General features: G+C 41.1%; 1 protein-coding gene across 1 annotated transcript in view; it reads right to left on the minus strand.

Annotated features, from left to right (window-relative positions):
* Nucleotides 1-279: 279 nt before the first annotated feature.
* The window catches only part of KCND1 (potassium voltage-gated channel subfamily D member 1), a 58,598-nt gene continuing 37,065 nt past the window's right edge, over nucleotides 280-21,812 (minus strand). The window contains exons 4-6 of the mRNA XM_088137829.1: nucleotides 19,235-19,330; nucleotides 16,399-16,646; nucleotides 280-3,955 (exon numbers count right to left, since the gene is read on the minus strand). Of these exons, the coding sequence (XP_087993955.1) occupies nucleotides 3,739-3,955; nucleotides 16,399-16,646; nucleotides 19,235-19,330 (561 nt within the window). The 3' untranslated portion in view covers nucleotides 280-3,738. The remainder of the gene's footprint in view (nucleotides 3,956-16,398; nucleotides 16,647-19,234; nucleotides 19,331-21,812) is intronic.

The following is a 21,812-nucleotide window of genomic DNA, read 5'->3' on the forward strand; positions in this document are numbered from 1 at the left end:
CATTTAGGCTTCCCTTTCCCTGCCAAGTGCAGGCTTTAAAAACATGGTGTTTTAATTGGGAATGATAATCAGCTACATTGAAGCTTTTCTTCTTTTTTCTAGAGTTTAGTTAGAAAATATGTTATGGAATAATAATTTGAGTAGCAGTCCACGTGATATTTCAAATAATGGAAGTCACTGGCACAGGACCTCAATAAGTGGTTATATTCATCCCCAAATTCTCCAATACCTTTACTACATGGAATAAGAATAGAGTATGAAACTGCTTTGGAGCTCTCATCCAATGTTGTTTATTGGCACAAAACTACAACAGCGCCCGTTTCCTCTCTTTAACATCTTCTCTCCCAGTACACCTCAGTAACAATGCCTCCTGATCCTCCATTAACCCCTATCCCATGAATATGCTAGACCAGTATTTCTCAATCTTGGTGACCTGAAGATGTGTGGACTTCAATTCCCAGAATTCCCCAGCCAGCCATGCTGGCTAGGGAATTTTGGGAATTGAAGTCCACACATCCTCAAGTCACCAAAGTTGAGAAACCCTGTGCTAGACATTATGTTTCTCCCTCATTGTACACACAACCTCCCCCAACTCCAGGTCAGTTTTGTTCCTCCTGTTTGTACACAAACAGGAACCTGAGTTGATGTGAAACCAAGATCATACACATTGCATGCCCATGCAGCATGAGAACAAAGGGAGCTCTTTTCTAGTCCAACCACTTTTCTCATTTCTGTCAGGGCACATCAAGAACTTTGTCACAGTGAGGGCTAAATCCAGAATATTCATATATTCAGCAAAATGGACAAGTAACATCTTTTTCAGACTATACTATTATCTCAGAAAGGGAAAGGATTTGTTTGCATATTTAAATGCTCCCTTACAAGGCAATCAGAAACAAAAATCAAACTTCTTGCATGTAGTAAATTAACAAGTTAGAGAAAAGGGTTCCTTCTAGGTTTTTTGGTGACATGTTTCTTTACCCTTAGAGAGGACCAATCAGACATGTACCTTCACCACAACCCACTCGAAGCATAAGTTATCCAGTCCAGGAAAAGCTTTACAAGTGGATTCTGGTGCATTGTTACTAGATATGTAAGAATTTTCATATATGCATATGGCCTTCATTTGAGACAGATGGCAGATTGCTCTCTTATATTCAACCACTTCAAATTGGAGAAGGGCACTACGTGGAAGAAAATGCAGATTGCCCTTTGCATATAGTAAAACCTGGGAATATTGCTATCAGTTTTATGAGGATAGAAAACTCTTGTTCAGTTTAACTCTGAAGCAGTTAGACGTTGGGTATTTGTATTATATTCCATACTTAAGGTGCTTCTAGGTGAAGTTTTCATTGTGCAGTACAGCTGCTTTATTCCCAGAATGCCTGATAGCACCATTAATGGGAAAACAGAAGAGATTTCAGGAAAATGAACAGAATTATATTCTTTCCCTGACCTGTCTGCATTGTCTTTTTCAAGCACTTCAGAAGCACTTGAAACTATGGAATTTTCAGTTCCAGTAAGGGATCAAAAAAGAATAAGAAACATATTCTCCTCCTTTGTTATCATTCAATTCCCAGTTTGTTCAAAGTACATTTGTGATCAGCAGTGAAGTACACTGAAGGAATTTGATGGCATTTCTTTAACTATCCAACACATGGAAGTATTGCTTTACTTGTGGTGTGGGAAACTCTGGTGCATGAAGGAACAGCAACCCTGAGAAGCAAACAGAGGAAGAAGGGGAGAATGGCCAGAGTATGTGCTATGTGGGTCTGTCTAAGGATACTAACTTTCAGCACCTGTATAGATCCCATTTGTCAACTACATGCCAGAGCTACAGGCTGAACTTAGGAATTTGGCCCGAATGCATTTCCTTCCATTCTCATTCACTAATACGCTGCTTCTTTCGCAGGCCTTCAGGAGACCAGCTTCCCCCAATTTGACATTCTGTGGATGTGTTGGACAGTGATTCCCATAATTCCTTAGCATGGCCAAATTTTCATGCTGGCTGAGGAATTGTGGGAGACAAAGTCCAGTACATCTGGAGGGCAGCAATTTGTGGAAGACTGTGTGGCATCCCCTAAGTTGCGTCCTAATTGACCGGTGATTCTCAGCTGCCCCATAATAGGTTATCCTTATTCCTCATACATATTCAGGAGAGAGAATCCAACATAATTAGCAAAAACAGTCAAGATGGACACAGTCAGAACAAAGAAGACATTCCTGTTTGAGAGAAGATCTTTTTCTGGTCATGAGAGCTGGCCAATTTGATGCATGCTATGGGTCTTGTGGCTGGTTTGATACCTAGAACGGTATCCATTATCCCACCAAAGTGCTTTTAAGTTTTTTTCTCTGCTTTCTGCCATGTTCCGTTCCTTCCCCAGTTACAGTGCTTGGTTAGTATCAAGATTCAGTCTTTCCCTGTTTATAATAATCCAAAAAATGTCTGTAGGAGAAGGATGGCCAGATAGACCACTGAACCCTGCTCTGCAGGGTTGGTTCAGTTCTTCACAGCATATCTTCCATCCGGGTGATGAGATGAGTTGGGAACCCAGCTACACATGCACGTGACAGTTTGCAGCTGTGGACTTGGGATCTCACTCTCGGTGGTATAATACACATGCACAGTCTTGATGCTACACAATGTGGGGAAGTGCAGGTTTAGGTTTGTTTGTGTGTGTGCGTGTGTGTGTGTGTTTGGGATCATAATACATGAGATTCCCATGAGGTGTAGCATTTTGGTGCAATAGACTTTTTTCTTTTGCTTTTAAAGTGCAGTTTCCAAGAGACAGAACAGGTATTGGGGGGGAGAGAGAGAGAGAGAGAGAGAGAGAGAGAGAGAAGGGCAGAGAAAGAGAGAAAGAGAAAAGTGGCAGCTGGGGTTGTGGGGAAGCTTACAGGCTCCATCCACCCCAGCGATGTCATGGCTTAGCCAGGAGATAGAAAAATTGTTGGAAGCTTAGTTGATTCTCTTTTTTCCCTTTTCATTTCTCTGCTTCAATCTTGCAAGCATCCATGGGTCATTGCTCTAACCACTGCACAGCACTTTCCTGACTGTGCCAGGGACAGAATTAATTAAAGAGCCCAGTTTTCTGAGCCTTCTGGCTGTACATTCAGCCTACAACCCATCTGTCAGCCCTGACCACACTAATGTAGGAAACGTACGGTCCCACCACTAGACTCTGCTTCCCTTCCAAAGCCATGGGTGCCAAAGTCCTTGCTCCCTTTCCTGCTCTAGAGCCTAAACCCTTCTTCAGTTCTAGAGTTAGAGAGCAAAAAGCAGGAGTCTTTGCTCACTCTTGTTCACAACTTCAGAGACAAGAGGTTTGGTATAGTGAAACTGTCTAAAGGGTAAAAAACCCTCCCCCATAGCTGGGATATGTTCCTGAGTATCCCAGAGATCCATCTACTGTGACCCAGTTTTCCTTGCACCACTCCATTCTTCTGAAGTTGCATAGCATCTGGGATCCACCTCATCTCCTCTATGGCTTTGACTGCTGGGGTATGGGAGTTGGGCAGGCACCTCTTATGTAAGAACTTCCTGTGTTGGTGGCTACCAATGTCACCCCTAAAAAAGTAACGCTGATTCCTCCTCATCTACTCCAGGTTGAAGCAAAAGGGTGGGGTGGAACATTGATGTGGAAGAGCCCATCCCCAGCTCATAGATAAGACTCTGTTGGCCAACAGGAACTCCAGAAAGAGAAAGGACCACCAACCCGACCCCACCCCAGCCTCCTCTTACAAGGAGGAGATCTTGACAGTCTCATGAAGAAGGTATGGAGGGGAGAGGCTGGAATTGCGTACAGGTCCACTAGGGCCTCTAGGTGAGGGAGGCTGACTTTCATCTGGTGTGTTGGCAGGAGGGGTGGGGATGCAGATAATGGCTGCTGTGAAGTCGGTGGTGTCACAGTTCAGCTTCAAGTTGTCATGGGTTTTGGCATTCAAGTTGGAGCGACTAGAGAAGCAGAAGACAAAGGAAGAAACAGAGAGAGAAATTATGAATGCAGAGGTCATCCCAGCCTCAAAGTATGAGATTCTTTAATCATAGATAGTAAGGGTAGAGAATCAAAAGCCTTCCAGATGTTGCTGAACAATAATTCCAGGCTGCCCCGTTCACATGACCAAATGCTGAAGAATGCAAATAGATATATTTCAGCAACACCTGGAGGCTCAGCAACAGACTAAACCACAAAAAATCCTAACAAATATTAAAACTAAACAAAAGGAGCATGTTGTGCAAATGCCATCACTCCAGCCAGTATATCTCTGAGGCCACTGAGTGAACTTCAGCGCTTCCCTACATGGCTGGGGTTGTAAAAGTCTATGTCAGAGCGCTGATTCTCGTAGAGGGTTGACCCCCAACATTTTAATCATTTTGAAATGTATCATTTCCTTTTTCCACAATTTTTTCCCTGTCCAATCCTTGGGACAGTTTCCTCAGCTATTTATAACCAATCATCAAATAATTAACAGTTCCATTTAGCATATATTTAGTGATAAGTATCCACTATATTTCAGAGATGCAGTCGAAAAGTCAAGTTGCTTTATCTTCAGTTTGTTTGAATTCTATCACTCTCTTCAGTTGTTAATTTTTTAAAAATGACATTTTATTAAGCTCCAAAAAGAAAAAGAAAAAACATTACAATAAAATAATAGCAAGCAAAAATTAAAAATTAATATATGATATATTTTAAATAATACCAAACCGTATGGTTTGATTTACAGAATGATCACTGCAAAGACTTTAATCGTATTTAGAAAGGGAGGGAAGGGAAGAGGAGGGAAAAAAAGTTCTCATGCCAAGATAAATGATACCCTTGAAACAAGATGGCCTATTCCATAAATCAGCAACTGGATTCACACCATCTGCTAAGCCATAAACAAACCAATCACAATGTATGAACTTAGCCTCTGAACTTTGCTAAATGAAAGACTTTTCAATCATTTGAATGACTGCAGATTATAGCCCAGCTCTAGATTTACCACTCCAATAAGGAAGAGACCACATATTTAACAGATTATAAGAGTGAAGGGAGGGAACTGCAACTGTGCACTCCTTATTTGATGATGATGATTCCTGCATTTGGTTGGTGAATATGTAGCACTCAACATTTCATCTGAATCAAATGTTTATTTCTTGTGAGTATCCTAACAGATTTTCCATATTTTGATGTGGCTATTATAATTGATCAGTTATTTGAAAGGAAGTCTCTGTTTGGTCTTCCTTAAGAGACTGAAAATAGCATAGGTCAGTGTTGTCCAAACTTGGCCACTTTAAGATGAGTGGACTTAATGGAGTTGAAGTTGAGTGGAATTCTGGGAGTTGAAGTCCACTCATCTTAAAGTGGCCAAGTTTGGACAACACTGGCATAGGTGATTTAATGGATGAGGAAGGAAGGAAGGAAGGAAGGAAGGAAGGAAGGAAGGAGGGAAGGGAAGGGAAGGGAAGGGAAGGGAGGAAGGAAGGAAGGAAGGAAGGAAGGAAGGAAGGAAGGAAGGAAGGAAGGAAGGAAGGAAGGAAGGAAGGAAATCATTCCAGAGAAACCAAAGGGATGAATATACCTGTGCTAGATTTTGCACACATATTGTGTACCATTCAAATATCAGAGGTTTTAATGGAATGAAAACTTGCCTCTGAAGGCTTCCTGACTGTACTGCTTTTCTTTCACTTAGTGGTGTTTTCAAATGAACATCCTTCCCAGTCAGGCATGAGCATTTTAAAACCCCAGCCAGAGATGAGGACGAGCATCTTTCAGCAGGTACAGCATGTCATTCCCTCCTCATGGTATAACCCAGTTCCAAAAATGTCCAGGAAGAGATTTAACACCTTTTTCTTTTTAAACTCTTTTTTTACATTGTTTTGTGTTTATCTTTTTAACTTCGTAAGAATTCTTCAATAAAAATTATTTTAAAGAAAGAGAAATGTAAGGGGGAAAGGGTTCTAGGTCAAAGCGTAGAGGCTTAAGAAGGCAGCTGAGGTCTACCGCCTTCTTAAGCTCACCACTGACTAGGTCCAAGCAACACATTAAACCACTGTTTCTCAACCTTGGCAACTTGAAGATGTGTGGACTTCAACTCCCAGAATTCCTCAGCCAGCCATGCTGAGAAGGTTGGGAAATACTGTGCTAAACAATTAAACATGGTTTACAAGCAATGCTGGCTGGCTTCATACAACATACTAAAGCCATAAACAAACAAACCACATTGTGGCTTACTGTATTGTGTGAACTCGGCCCCTAAATGGCTGGGTTCACACAATTGGCTAGGTTGTAAGCCATGGTTTGCAAGCCACAATAGCTGAATTTACATCAAGCAAAGTACCTTGGGTTACAGTCCTCCAGCATCTCTACTGTGACCTATAGTGACCACCAAATGCTTAGGTCCTAATATTTCAGACCCTTGTTTTGTACTTGTGAGTGTTTGGGAATGTTATGGAGCCACTTGTGTGCCTTAAACCTTTCAAAGTCTTAAGCCACTCATTTCACTTCTTAAAACCCCTGAACTCTATACCCCATGGAGCATTTCCTCCTCCACTTTTGGAATACAGCCTTGCTGAGGAAAGCCCGGTGTGGCTCTCAAGCAAAGAAAGCCACAAACTTCTGAGTTAAGGCAATGGTTAGTAGGCCTCTTTTCTAAGTCTCAGTTAATGACTCCGATGTTCTGGACCATTCCTCTGGTCTTCCCACTCTTCTACCAGGAGGTGGCAGCAGATCCATGATTTCAAAAAGCCGTAAAAAAGTGGGTCTTGCCGAAATTAAGGCTGGTACTTAAGAGCCGAATTCAGCAATATTAGAGCCTGAAACTTGGCTTATTGTTCATATATTAAATTCAGCTCAGCCACCTTCTTGAGTTGCTGACAGTGTCTCCTGCCTCTCTGTCTCTTGGGTACAGCTACTTTCAAATTTCAGATCCCAAGGTTTCCTCGCTCTCCTATGTCCTCCTGTCCCTCCACTTATCTGCCCATCTTTCTTTCAGCCCCTAGGCTGTTGGTGTCCCTGCATTTAACAACTGGGTGTGCATTCTTCTACCCATGCCTGCCCATGTCAGTACATGAAAGTTGGTTTCTTCCACTTCCTTGTAGCTGCAGTCTTTCCTCAATTACTGTATGGCCAACTCTTTCTCCACATGAACGTCCAGTTGCATCAGAGCAGCTCAGTCAATTACGGCAAGAGGAGGTGGGGTGGGGTGGGGTGGGGTGGGGTGGGGTGGGGGGAGAGATAGCATTTATGCCAGTCAATTTGCGATACTTAACTCATCCTCTTGACTGACAAGCTTTTCATTCTGTTGGAAGACTCAACAGAAGTAGCACACGCTGATCTCAGAACAGTAATCAAAAGCCATCTAGTTCTGACACAAAACACCCATGACTGAACACTTCTCCCCAGTGAATGCTTATCCTGGCTCTTCCAGATGTCAGCGCTATGCCTGCTTTCCTGCAGTGGGTGCCAATAAGCAGTCAGCCATTCTCCCACTTCCTGACAGCTCTTTCAGATATTGGAAGTGGCTTTTAAGCTTTCTCCCTAAATGTCTTTTCTCTGTGCTTGCACTATCCAGCCTCCTTCAGCCTTTCCTCATACTTCTTTCCATTCAAACCCATCTATCATTTCAGCTTCTCTCAGAATCATTCTTGAAATGTGGACGTTAATTTAAAATTGTGTCCATGGAATGCTTGGTAACTCCTTTAGTCAAACAATCTTTCTTTTGATGACACAATCTAAAATAGCATTGACTTCCTGTCCCTTCTCTTGTTAATGCAACTCAATCTTAAATCCATGCTTAGATCCTCCGCAGGAATGGGTCTTCCCAGGAAAATGGAAGCAGTTATGTGGGGAGATGGAAATCTCTCCAACCCTTTTGACCTTAACTTACACCAATCATAGACAGGTCACCACTCTAAGGTACCTTTCCACAATGCCCTTTGGATATGTAGGACTTCAGTTCCTATCTTTCCCACCCAGTCCAACACATCTGGCACCAGACTAGGAAAAGCTGCTATATGGACTGCTAGGAGGTCAAACCAGTCAATCTTAAAGGAAATCAACCCTGACTGCTCATTGGAAGGATCGGTAATGAAGCTCAAGCTCAGATACTTTGGCCACCTAATGCGAAGAGAGGACTCTTTGGAGAAGACCCTGATGCTGGGAAAGATTGAAGGCAAAAGGAGAAGAGGACGGCAGAGGATGAGATGGTTAGATAGCATCACTGAAGCAATGAGCATGAAACTGAGCAAACTCAGGGAGGCAGTGAAGGACAGGAAGGCCTGGCGCAATATGGTTCATGGGGTCACGAAGAGTCGGACACGACTTAATGACTAAACAACAACAACAACTGTTACACCAGCAAGCAGGAAAAGCTTCAACAGGTCATATGTGTACAGTAGGAAGGAGCCAGCACAGTATGTTCAAACTCCAGCTTGGTTCACACGTACACTAAGCTATAGTTTGCTTAACCATGGTTTTCCTGAATAAACCAACATTGGATAGCTTCACAAAACAAACTAAACATTTATGATTTTGACACTGCAGTGGCTGGGTTCACATAACATACTAAGCCACTTGTCCAAACTTGGCCACTTTAAGATGAGTGGACTTCAACTCATGGCTGGCTGGGCAATTCTGGGAGTTGAAGTCCACTCATCTTAAAGTGGCCAAGTTTGCACAACACTGTACTAAGCCTTTAGGGTTTGTGAATCACAATGGTTGGGCTCATGCAGTGCATTAAGCCAACGCTTAATAAATAAAACTATAATATAGTGTGTTTTCTCATTTATCCCACTCACCCTGAAATTGAAATTGGAATGCAGAAAGCAATATAGTGTGACAACTGGAATGCCATATTAGAAGTAGTATAAATAAGATAAATGATTAATAAAAGTAATTTAAAAGCTGACTTTCCACCCACCCCCAATCCAGGAATGTGCTCTGTATAAAAATGGAAGGGCTCCCTTGTGTCCAGCTTGACTCCTGGTGATCTCCAGGGCACATCTGTATGGTTATCTTGGCAGCAGTAAGGAACTGGTTTCCTATGGCCTTTTTCTGGATCTTTTTTTTAACCTTATAGCCCTGAAAGTTCCTGGTGGTCTCCCATCCATGCATGAACCAGGTCTTTTGGGGAATTAGCCAAGGTCAGCTAGGTGCTGACACCTGCTATTAATCACTATCAAATCAGTGCCCTAAAAGAAGCAGTACCCTATAATGGGAATGAGTGAAAATTGCCTTGTTTACAAGCAGGTTTGTCCCACTTCACACAATAGAGTGTACTTTTGAGCACTCATGCATATTACTGCTGCCATAATATTGCTATAACCCTGTTACAATATTTCTAGATTACGTGGCTCTGGATTGTAAAGAGTTCTAACGAAATTTTAAATTTTAATATGTTACAAACCACATGAGGAGAATTAATCTTGAAGGGCAGCTTATGAATAATGTAATTATTAATTAAACTGCATGGCATATATTTCATATGCATTAAGCAAGAGAGTCTGGCCCATGCTTTAGCCTAGGGGGGCAAAGGGTGCCCTTCAGGTGTTTGGGATTTCACTCCCATTAGCCACCAGCACTGACTGATTCATTGTAATGGAAGGCATGTGCGAGGAGGATACTGGAATGGATGATCAAGGCTATCAGGAGGGAGGGGAGCATTCCTGGAGAGGTTACAGAGCAAGCACATCCTCAGCCCGCAAGACCGTGAGAAGATGAAGAGGCTGAGACTGGCCCCTCCCTAGAGTTTCATGGGGTATATCCACTAGTTGCTTTGGCATAGGTTTAGTCTGGCGAGATTCTGTCTATTAGGTGTGAGCTAATAAAGGAACTTTACTGGACTGGACTGCCTCGTTGTCATTCTTGGGCTGGGCCTGACACTTAGCTTTTCTTAGATATGCTAAACCTGCTGGAGGCAGGTTGTGTGTGTGTGTGTGTAACTTTCTGCCCAAAACTGGAGAGAATTTGCACTGCTGCAACTTGATGGCTTACCACTGAAATTAGGGGCTGTCTTCTTCAGAAGTTTGGAGGTCTAAAAAAAAGGCCACATGCGGTCTAAAATCCATGAATTGTTCATTAGTAGCATACAACCACTAACAGCCCTATATTCTATTAAAATGTTTGCTTGGTACACATATAGCTGTGCTGACATGCACACACTAGTATGTATTTACAAAACAGCTTGAATTCAAAATACCCTGAATTTAAAATATCAATTTTAAATTTATAATAATTCCATTGCTTGAAGTGTTCTGAGCTGAAATGCATCTGCTTCAAGCTTTGAACATTTCCCAAATGGTTGGAACAATACTACAAGACTTCTGTTAAGCTGGAATAAGCTGTCTTGAACTCAAAACATCAGCTTTGAGCTCTGATTTTTCAAATTCAAAATGTTTTGCATATCCCCTAATGTATATGCACTTTATAGCACAAAGACTCTAAACCCAGCAACTCTCAGCACTCGCTTTAAACAAATTTATCCAGCTACTAAGCTTTGTAACAACTCAATACGTTATAATAGTATGTATGTTTATATAATACTTTTACAACACTGAGCCTGCAACAGACTTTCTGTTAGTGGCCCAACATTGTGGAACCCTTATCCCATGATGGGAGAAGTCATCACCATACTAGGCTTTTGGAAAGCTGTGAAAACCACTGTATTCAGGTAGGCTTTGATTAGCAACAGATGTCTATGTGTCTGTTCCTTGGCATTCATGAGTTTTTAGTTCTAAATGATTCAAGTGGAACATTGTCTTGTACACTGGCTTCCAGTATGCTTCCAGGTGCAATTCAAGGCACTGATAATCACCTTTAAAGCCCTGCATGGCACAGGGCCAAGTTATTTGCAGGACCATCTATTTCTGAGGGTTTCTGCCCATTCCACCAAATCTGACAGGAGGTATGTGCTCCAGATCCCCACTATTAAAAGCGCAACCTTGCAGGACCAAGGAGGTGTGCCTTCTCTGTTGCAACACCTCCCCTATGGAACATGTGCTGAGATTTGGAGAGCCTGACCCTCTTAGTTTTCCAGTGGGCTGTTAAGATCTGACTTTCCCTCCAGGTGTTAGGACCAGGAAGTTAGGGAAACCCAATATATTTGTGCTTGTGAAACTGTTATTTAGTGCTTTGTTTTCTTCTTTGTCATGGATTATTTTTAATTTTGGTTATGAGGATTTTACTTTTTTTTCCCCAGGTTGTTCACCACCCAGTTATGTATTTAAGATGGGTGGCCATATAAACTTGATAGATAGATAGATAGATAGATAGATAGATAGATAGATAGATAGATAGATAGATAGATCAATTTTTTTTGGTTCATTTAATTGCTGCAATCTGCGTTGAGTTTAGGGATAGACAATACAGAAGCATTTAAAACCAATAAATAAATAAATAAAAGCTTTTCATACTCTCAGTAAACTTTACAAAAGAGATAAAACCAGTTATTACCATCCATATATATATATTAAGTCATATAGGTTAAAAGGGTTTAGATCTAAATTTTAACATTTGTAATTTATTAGTCTTAGATAGAAATAACAATGTTCTGTTTTAAGATAAATGTGTATACAATTGTTACCTGTAGCATACTTGAAGTGGCCTGGAGACTTATTCAATGAACTATTTGCTTGCTTGCTTGTTGTGCAGCAAGCTATACAAAGAAACAGTTACTTTTGCCAGGAAGAAAATTTGCTTCGATACCCCTGCTTTCTTTTCTTTTCTATTCAAGCAATATAAACAAGCCCAGACCTAGAACTATTGTGGAACAGGCAACCCTGATGGGTAATTCAAGCTACCAGTTGCTTCTCTGACCAGATTAATCATGCAAACCAAGGTGCCTGCCACTGCTTTTGGCTAACACTTTGCACTTGTTTGATCCTGTTGTTATTTTGACTGTCTCTACATACACCCCACTTAGAGTTCAGAAATCTGATTCTCTGTTTCTCCAGAAGGCGGCCTTACTGAGTTGATGTGGGATCAAGTCTAAGATGCAGCTTAAGCCCACCCAACTCTGGACTCAGGCTTTTAGGACATAGTATCAACATGGCCAGTAAGTTATGTTTTTGGAGATGCAGACAGGGCAGGCTTGCTCTACAAAAATGAAAATGCTTCTGAAAATGCAGATGTTGCATTCTCAAACTGCAACAATATAACTATGTTGAACAAGCCTGAACTGCAAATCTGAGCCACTGGGTTCCTTGAATAAATCTCAGAAACAATAATCGATGCCAAAGGATCAGAAGCAAGAGAGATTTGCTCAAATGGGCAAAAGCAGAACAGGCCAATAGTATTAGCTGCAAGGTACCTGAAGGCTCCCCTTCCATGGATTGTTGATTTGTAGTGACGAAGGGGCTTAAACATCCTAACAGTATAAGCTATATTATGGGGAATGCAGTTCCAGAAGGATCTCACAACAGGCAGATCATAGATGAGAGTCCAGACTAAATGAGATCCACTGGAGAAGGAAAAGGCCAAATGGATATTCACAACCAGGGAATATCCCAGAAAGAACAGACGACAAAACTGAACATTGATAACTTGGAACCTAATGAAATGAAATTGACTGCTCAGGGCCCCGTTTCATGGTTGTGCTGATACCGATAGTTTTTTTTAAGATCTCTTGGCTGTATTCATATTCATATTTAATTTTTTGTACTGTTTTAAATGTTGACTGTTTTTATTGTTGTTAGCCGCCCAGAATCACCTGTCCGAGATGAGCGGCTATATAAACTGAATGAATGAATGAATGAATGAATAAATAAGATTTAAGAAATCTCTTGTTGAAGGGGAATAAGTGGGCACAAAAGCCACTCTGATACTCAATATTAAAAAAAATCCCTAAGATAATATCACCTACTAGTGTCAAGTCAACACCAATAGGTGTGGAAGCAGTAACAGACTTTATATTCCTCGCCTCAAAAATCCATAAGGATGTTGATTTGAAACATAAAATAAAGAGACGTATATATCTTGGTTAAAGATTATGATACATCTGGACAAAACAGTAAGTGCAGACACATCATGCTGCCAACAAAGATCTATATTGTCAAGGCTAAAGTCTTCCCAGTTGTAACATCTGCCTGTGAAAGCTGGACCATCAAAACTATGAATGAAGATCAATCCCTTTAAACTGTAGTACTGGAGAAAATAGTTCAGAGTATCTTGGAGCACAGGAAGAAATAATTCTTAAGTATTTTGGACACATAATCCAGAAGAAAGACCCTGACACTTGGAAAAATCGAAGGCTATATAGAAAAAGAGGCTGGAAAAAGGTAAGATGGCTATCACTAATCTTACAAGCATGTACCTACAAGTACCCAAGAAGCAGGTATTGATAAATAATTTTGGCAAACTTGTCCACTGGGTCACGGAGAGTTGGTAACTGAAAAACAACAAAGGCTCTATCTACATGTAACAATCAAATTATAAAGACTGAAAGTCCATCTAACACAACTTCTGTCCCAGCAAATGTCTCTAGGAAGCCCCCTAGAGAAGACATTACTGAGTCATGAGGACATTACCAAGAAACTAATATTGAAAAGCATACTCGGATACAGGAGTGTACAGTATCAGCAGTCAATTTTGTAGGTGGGACTAAACTTTCCTTCCCCTAACCATCAGGAGTCAGAGCACCCCCATTTTTTTAGCAGGGTTTAAGGACTTAGTGTAATGGAAGGCATGTGCGAGGAGGATACTGGAATGGAGGATCAAGGTTATCAGGAGGGAGGGGAGCATTCCTGGAGAGGTTACAGAGCAAGCACATCCTCAGCCCGCAAGACCGTGAGAAGATGAAGAGGCTGAGACTGGCCCCTCCCTAGAGTTTCATGGGGTATATCCACTAGTTGCTTTGGCATAGGTTTAGTCTGGCGAGATTCTGTCTATTAGGTACAAGCTAATAAAGGAACTTTACTGGACTGGACTGCCTCGTTGTCATTCTTGGGCTGGGCCTGACATTCATTTACTTGTTTATTTGAACAATTTGCATAGCCACCCATCTCACAAAGGTGACCTTGGGTGGCATACAATGATGAAAACCCCCAAACAATAATGTAATTCATAAAATCAATATACAAACCACATTCTAGCACATGGCTGGGGTCAGAAGACCATTCCCAAAACCAAACAATCAAACTCACTTAACCTTCTGGCCAACAGGCTTGGGGCCATCCAGATCTCTTGGGGGATGCCGTCCCACAGAACAGGCATGACTCAACAAGGGATGGTAGAAGACGGAGTCCAAACAGATGTGAGGCATCAGGTCATTTCCCCCTGCTCTAGGCCCTGTGCTAGGCCAGATGTGGGAAGTTCCAGCCAGGAGGCCTGATCTGGCCCACAGAGTAAGTGGCCAAGGCAGGAGGCCCTATCTCCTCTCCCAAAGCCCTGCCCCCAACCTGTGGAGCAATAGTGTACAATCTGCCACTCCAAGTCTGCACGCCCCTTCAAGTATTTATTTACTTATAATTTATTATTGGTTTTTGTCTACGTTTCGTTCAAAGCAATGCCCAAATTGGAATATGTTAAAATGAGCCAGTCAAATCACATACAACATTGTAAACATTAAAAGAGCAATCATGATTACATCAACCACTTGACAGTGAGTTGCTACCTTCAACATTAAAGAAAAAGAAAATTACAAAATACACAAAGATAATTATAGGAATTGCCTCTGATTTAATTTTATTTTTTGGCCTGGCCCCAGCAGCATCCAGGGAGGGGGAGATAGAAACAATGAAGCTGGCACTCGTGACTATATGACAGGTGCCCTGCCCCTTTTTAATGTGCATCGTGACGCTATGAAAAGAGGTGGGGCTTCAGTCACAGAGTCATAGTTAACATCTTGATTTTTTTACACCCCTGCTTGGTCTTGCTCAGTTCTTATTCTAACACCCTCCTCCCCCCTGTTTTTGGAATGTGATTCTGTATAGAGAGCCATGGAAATGGCCTTGGAGAAGGTATCCAGAAGTCGTTAGGACAACAAGAGGTGCAGAAGAAGCTTCTATTAAGCCTGGGGGAAAGCATGAGAAAGAAACTCAGACTGGCTCCCCCTGACTCTCTGACAGACTTGCACTGACAGACTTGCACAGTTCCATTACTAAAGCCTATCTCAATAAAGTGGAGTTCTAGTCATCCTACGGAGTGTGTTCCTTGATCCGTTCTACCTTGCAGAGCATAAAAGAACTGAATCATTGAAAAAGAATTGGAAAAGGCTGTGCTTTCATTGGAAGGGAAAGGCTCAACCTTCATGCTAAGCTGTTTGGCCAGTATGGATAATTCCTTCTTTAGCAGCAAAGACAGAGTAGATAAAAAGTGTGGCAAATATATGCCCAGGGGCAAAGTCCATATCCACTAACATGTCACTTATACTCTTGATACATCTCCTCCATGTTGCCCTAGCCCTAACCCTAACCCTAACCCTCTCTATCCAACCTATTTCTGTTAAGGCTGTAACTGCCCATCCTCCTCCTGCAGAACCCAAACAGAGTTTCTTAGTAAACTGGTCATAAATGTCCTTTCTAAAAATTTAGCCAAATAACGCTTCATCCTACAATGGATCTGGCTGTACTGGACAGCATTGCTGAGCTGCAAGTACAATCCAATCCACTGTATTATTAAACAAATCTGGTGACATTTATTAGCTGTAAAATCAGTTATGGGAGAGATGAAAGGGAAGCAGCTCTAGCAGTGTTTATTATTATTATTAGTATTAGTATTAGTATTAATCTATTGCAGTGAAGACAACCCTGTGGCAACTTAAGGTTAACATATTTATTACTGCAAAAACTTTGGTGGCCTGGAGTTCAAATCATCAGGCTACTCTATTTTAAGCGGGTATAAAATGTTTTTAATTTAATTGTGTATCATTGTATTATAGAGATGTTCTTTATACACCACCATGAGATATTTTTACGTACAGAAGGTCTTTGGTCTTCAGGCAGGAAGGCAGAGATGGGGAACCAGTGGCACTCCAGATATGACTCTATTAAAACTCCCAGCAGCCCCAGCCAAGTATGGCCAATCATGACAGATAAAGGGAACTCTGGAGGGCCACACATTCTTCATTTTGGTACTACTAAGACACAGCTAATATTACCACCACATCAATCTAACTTTAACAAAAAAAAAATGAGTCTAGCATGATCAACACTGATTGTCAGTGGTTCTCCAGGCAGAAAATTAAACTCCCGGAGATTAAACCTGAGAATGCTTCCTCAAAATGCTTTGCCATTGTGCTGTGGCTTCCCCCTTGCACTGAATAGCTTTGGTAACTCAGTTGAGCTGTTTGTGTCTTCCCACCCCTCCTCCTCTCCTGTAGAAAAAAATGTAGTCCAAGTTCTTTTGAACTCGAATAATGCAAGCGGAAGTCATCCCTTCTCCCCACTGGTTGAGTGTTAAAAACTGCAGGCATCATTCTTACCTCTGGGGGGCAGCACTTTTCTGGCTGTTCAACATATCTAGCTCTTGAGCGCTGGCCCGGCTCACAGACATGGTGGAGTTGGTGAGGCGGGTGGTGCGTCGCCTGTTGCGGCGGGGGCAGCAGGAGGTGCTTAGACCCCCCTTGCTTCCTGGTTGGGAGGAGAGAGAGGTGCTGCGGCTGGTGCGGTAGCCCAGGGGCTCAGTCAAACAAAACTCACTGTAGGAGTGTTCATCAGTAAACTCGTGACTCTATATGTGAGTGAAACAATGCCAGGGAGGGGAAGAACAATCAGAAGAGGTTGATATAAGTGGACAAACCCATTCTTATTCCCAAGCCCCTCTTCTTCTGCAAGTTTATTCATATGAAATTGCTTAATTAATACCTCATCACAGTTTTCCCCTAAACACTTTCTTCACATCACGTGTAATTTACTACAACTCTATCATGGCCTCTTTCACTTGCCTCTTTTTTTCCCTCTAAACTAAAAAGCCTCAAGTGTTGTAACTTTTCCTCATAAGGGACTTGCTCCAACATTTCTTAATAATTTTGATTACTCTTTTCTGCATTCTTCAGATCAATAATCTTCCTTCTGAGATACAATGATCACAACTAAAAATACTATGAATAGGCTATTAAGTATGGTCACACCACTGATTTGTATTAAAGCATTATGATTCTGGCACTTTTATTATCAATTCCTTTCCTGATGAGTGCAAACATAGATTCTGCCTTTTTTTCTGCACCAAACTGACATTTTTATTCAGATACAAATAAAACTCCAAGATCCCATTTTTGGGTCACTTACTGCCAATTGAGCCACCAAGAGCTTTTATGCAAAATTGGGAATTTTTTTTTTTTTGCCTAATACCCATCATTTGTCTTAGTTCACAGGAAGTCTGCTATTTTATTCCCATTTCCCCAAGCCTGAAGAGAAATTTGTAACTCTTTGCTGCCCCTTTGTGTTTTAACCATCCTAGTAATTTAATGTTGTTGCAAAACATAATCATTGCTTACTTTTAATTCATTTGTTTTCATCTAGAGCAGAAAAAGAAAACACAGAGCAGACAGATATTTGTATACCTGTAGAATCAGTTCAGGCTGTCATATCAAATCTAGGCAGTCATATTCCAGTCAAGATGACAATGTTAAATTGGCAATGAAAATCAGTTGAGATAAGCAAAATCAAGGCAAAAGTCTTTCTGCACGAAGGGCAAATGAAAACAGGACCTTGGACAGCTCCAAATGAAATCTAGCTGAAACCACTAGCTGTAGGCCTCTTACAGATTAAACTACAGTACAAGATGGAAATCTTAAGACTCTATGTAGCTCCTGAAAGACTGGGTTGTAATCCCCAGAAACTGGGGTGGGGTAGTAGTGATGATGGTGGTAAAAATAGCCTTCAATCGAGTACAATTGGGGATTGCATGGGCATGTCCATATAGTTTTCTTAGCAATAATACAAAAGTAGTTTTATTATATTTTCTGGTATGTGTTTTCAATTTGTCACTCTAGCCTACATCCCTACTATTTCCTGATGATCCCCCCTCCAAGTACTAGCCAGGTTTGAGCTTGCTTAGCTCTATCAAGATCAGCCAAGGTTAGCTAGGTCTTGCTGCCTGCTGAAATGAAGCCTCCAAGAATGACCAAAGTCGTAATCTTTAATATGACAGAATTGTAAATAGCAAAATTCATGGGGGCAGTTACATTAACTATGCTTATCTTTAATTAAATTTAAACGAAATGAAATCAGTTTTAGATTTTGCCTTGTCCTTAATCACTACTTTTTTGGAGCGTGGAATTCAGCAACCAACTATGGGGCCTAAAAGCATCAGGAAGCTAAACAGGACTGAAGCACTGTGTAGGGTAGTAAGACCTGTAGTTTGGTTAGCTCACCTCCTCATAGGCATATTGACTTAAATTGTTAAAGATCCCCTGAGATCTGGTTTTGGAATCTTTTACTCTTGTGATGCTCATAAAGACTTCTGGTAGTATTAGAAGAATAATATTAGTTGTTGGGGGTGATGGCCCTGAATGAGGATCCGACACCCCCCTTTCCCCTGGAAAACAGATTAACTTGTACACTCATAAGAGCCCTCTCCTATGGACTATAAAATCTAAGGGCTGTAACTGGCTTAATTTTGCATTTACTGTCTGTCTGCAACTTCAGTTCTCCTTACTACAACAAAAAGCAACCAACGTTCTACCAGAAGTAATGAGCCATTATAGGGGTGTGTGTGTGTGGGGGGGGTTGCCTTCCAAAGCCAATATGATGAGACTGTCCCCCTTAATGTTACTGCTTTTATTTTAGTTAAAGATTTCTGTTTTATTTTATATGAAATGACACCTCTTTTTTAACAGAAGTCAGACCGCTGAGTCTCTTTTACAGCATTAATGTTTTGCTTTGATACTCCTATAACGCGATTATATGGATGTAAGTCTCACTGTATCTCAAGAAGCTTGCCTCTGGGTTAGCCCAGTTAGAATGACAGCTTTAAGAGATTAGTTTGTCACTATGTATAATTTTGTTGATCAACATATTATAAGCCTGGGAAAAAACTGCCTAGGGATAAGATAAGCACATTTCCAAACTCTCTAGGCCAGCTTCCTCCAATAAGATACCCTCAAGCTGTTTTAGAATAAAACCCCCATTATGCCCTGCAAGCATGAAAATGGTAGTTTAACACTTTGGAGAGCACAAAGTGGGAAAGATTGGCCCATGAAATTTTGGACAGAAAGCAGATTTCATTTGCAAATAAAAAACTTTTCCAAACCACCTGCCTGCCCCACTTCTGTTTCCTGAATCCCTCCCATGTTTTGACCCCATCCTGCTACTCACTGTAGTTTTCTCCAGGCAGTGCAAGAGATGGTGGTGTTGTTGTTCAAAAGCTGATCGGTTGCGCACTGCCAGGGCATGTGCAACAGGATCTCTGTCCTGATGGAGAAAGCAGATAAAGGCAGATGGGATCTGATGGACACACCAATACATACACATTCCATTTCAACTCCAGCCTGAATATCAGCATGCCTAAATTATCACAGCAATCCTTGGACATGCAAGTGGAGATGTAAAAATGGGAAGAACATCTAAGTGCATAAGGTTTAAAACCCATAAACACTTTAAATATCTTTAGGATTACTGTATTTCAGATTGGAAGAGGATGGTTGAGTATTTGAATGCCTTCCCATTTAAAAGAAGGTTTCTGCATTTAGAAAACTAATACCTGCAGGATAGGGCTTGGCTATAAAAGTATCCAATGGGCTACTTTTCTGGGTACAGGGTATTAATGTTTTGCAAACTAGGGAGCCTCCCAACAAAGAATACTCCAGTTGCAATATGAAGTAAGGAGCTTATTTAAAATTGGAATTGAGAATAGAAAATTTGAGGAGCACTGGATTAGACTTGTAATGTTATTTAAAAAAATATTTACACATCACTGTTCATGTAATATATCACAGTGGTTTCCAAAATTAAATAAAAATAAGAGAAGTATTTATTTAAAAAAAACAGGAGAAAGGGACATTAAACAACTATGAAGCAAAGCTTTATAACAGTTAACTTCAGTTCCAAAAGCCATTTAAAATAAGTAAGGTTATTAATTTGTTTCTGAAAAGCTGCAGGATAGAGGCCTTACCATTAAACCTCCCTTGGAAAGATGCTCTAGTTTGGGAGCTATAACAAAATAGGCCCCAATGAGTGAATGCCAACTTTGTTTACCCATAACCAGAGCATAGCTTCATCAGAAACTTTTATGAGTGGGCTTCTATATTCCCTGCGTTAACCAAGATCAAAATATTTAGAGCATAAAGCGGGGAGAATTAGCAGTTAGAACAGTGCCTGGAAACTGTGGTGCATCAAAACAGGCACTGCCATTGAGTTTTGGTCCTGATTTGATAGCAATGTAGGATGCTGATTTTTGCAGCAGTCGAAATTTCCAAACCATCTTCAAGGGCACTCTGACACAGAGAATATTTGGAAAACGCCAATGCATGAATGACAGCAGCTAGGTTTATTGCACCACAGAGGACATAACATGTGAATCAGCTAAAGCTGATAGAAAGGCATTAGGACGCAGGAGCTCCTGAAAGTCCAGGAGCAATGCCATAGCTTCAAGCTATGAATTGGGTCCTCTGATGGAATAGGACACCAGCCAGAGTAGCTGTTTCTTCAGCCAATCTTCCGCTATCCTTAACACTGAATGGGTTCAAATATATTAAGCTATTATTTGTTTTAGTTGCTATTTGCTGAATCAATGAAAATGGGCTATGTTTACATATCATGCTAAGTCACAAACAACAATGTACGGGCTCACGCAAAATATTAAGCCAAAACAAAACAAATGATTTTATAGTATAATGCAATGTTTAAACCCAGCCTTTGTTTTATTTGGACAGAACTTTAATTAAATTGCTCTCATTCAGCTCATTAATGAGCGGGAATGTGCACAGAAAGATCTCACAGCTTCTAGATTTGATGAAACGGATAAATAGAGATGGGAATCTTTGGCATAAATCTAAACCAAATGCCATCATTTCCAATGATCCATCCAAGGGTTTCGTGATTATATTAACAAGCGTGGGAGATAATACAGAACCAGAATTATCCCCTGGGGAAGAGCATCCCTGCATCGGTTTCAGAAACTGACTCACCCTGGAGGCATTGTTCTAAGCTTGGCCCAAAGGTGTGCAACTGTTGGCCCTGGGGATGAGCATGGTCCTCAGCCTAATTTCAAAAGCCCTCTGAAAACAATCACATCAACTTCCCTTTCTGCCAGAGAAGAGACAGACTCCTTTTGCCAGAGGTCTAGACTGATCATTTGCAGATTGTTTCTGAAATTAGACTAAGTGCTGCATGCATCCCCATAAATAAAATGGGGGAATAGAAAAAAACAGATCGGGAGAGAAGACAGTAACAGATGGGATAGAAAATGGAGGGCCAAGAGAGAGAAAGAGGACTGGTATACCCATTATTTTCCTTTCTTTCTTTCTTTCTTTCTTTCTTTCTTTCTTTCTTTCTTTCTTTCTTTCTTTCTTTCTTTCTTTCTTTCTTTCTTTCTTTCTTTTTTATTTTTTTGGCAACGGGCTCTGCCCAAAACTATCTTTGGGCAGAGCCCGTTGGCCTAACTTGCAGCTCTGGCAAATTATTCTTAACACTGATGGAATGCAATGGAGAAAATGTACCCCGGCCCAGCTGTAGTCAACCCCAAAGATCAAAGGTTTAGGTTTGCTAGTTTGGATTGCAGTAACAAAAGCTTAGTGCGTTGGCCCAAGCAAGGAGGAGGAACCGCAAGTGTTTTCCATTCATACTGATCCCTGTTTTTCCTTATCTAGGAAAACTCAACAGGATTAAGAAAACAATCCGTGCCATTGTTTCAAGGATGCCCAGCGTGGAGAAAGCTGAAGGCACCAAGGTGAAC

This window comes from Python bivittatus, unplaced genomic scaffold (assembly GCF_059951505.1).
Source record: "Python bivittatus isolate LINGU-HERP-01145 unplaced genomic scaffold, Pbiv_v1 ctg000220_np1212, whole genome shotgun sequence".
Taxonomy (NCBI): Eukaryota; Metazoa; Chordata; class Lepidosauria; order Squamata; family Pythonidae; genus Python; species Python bivittatus.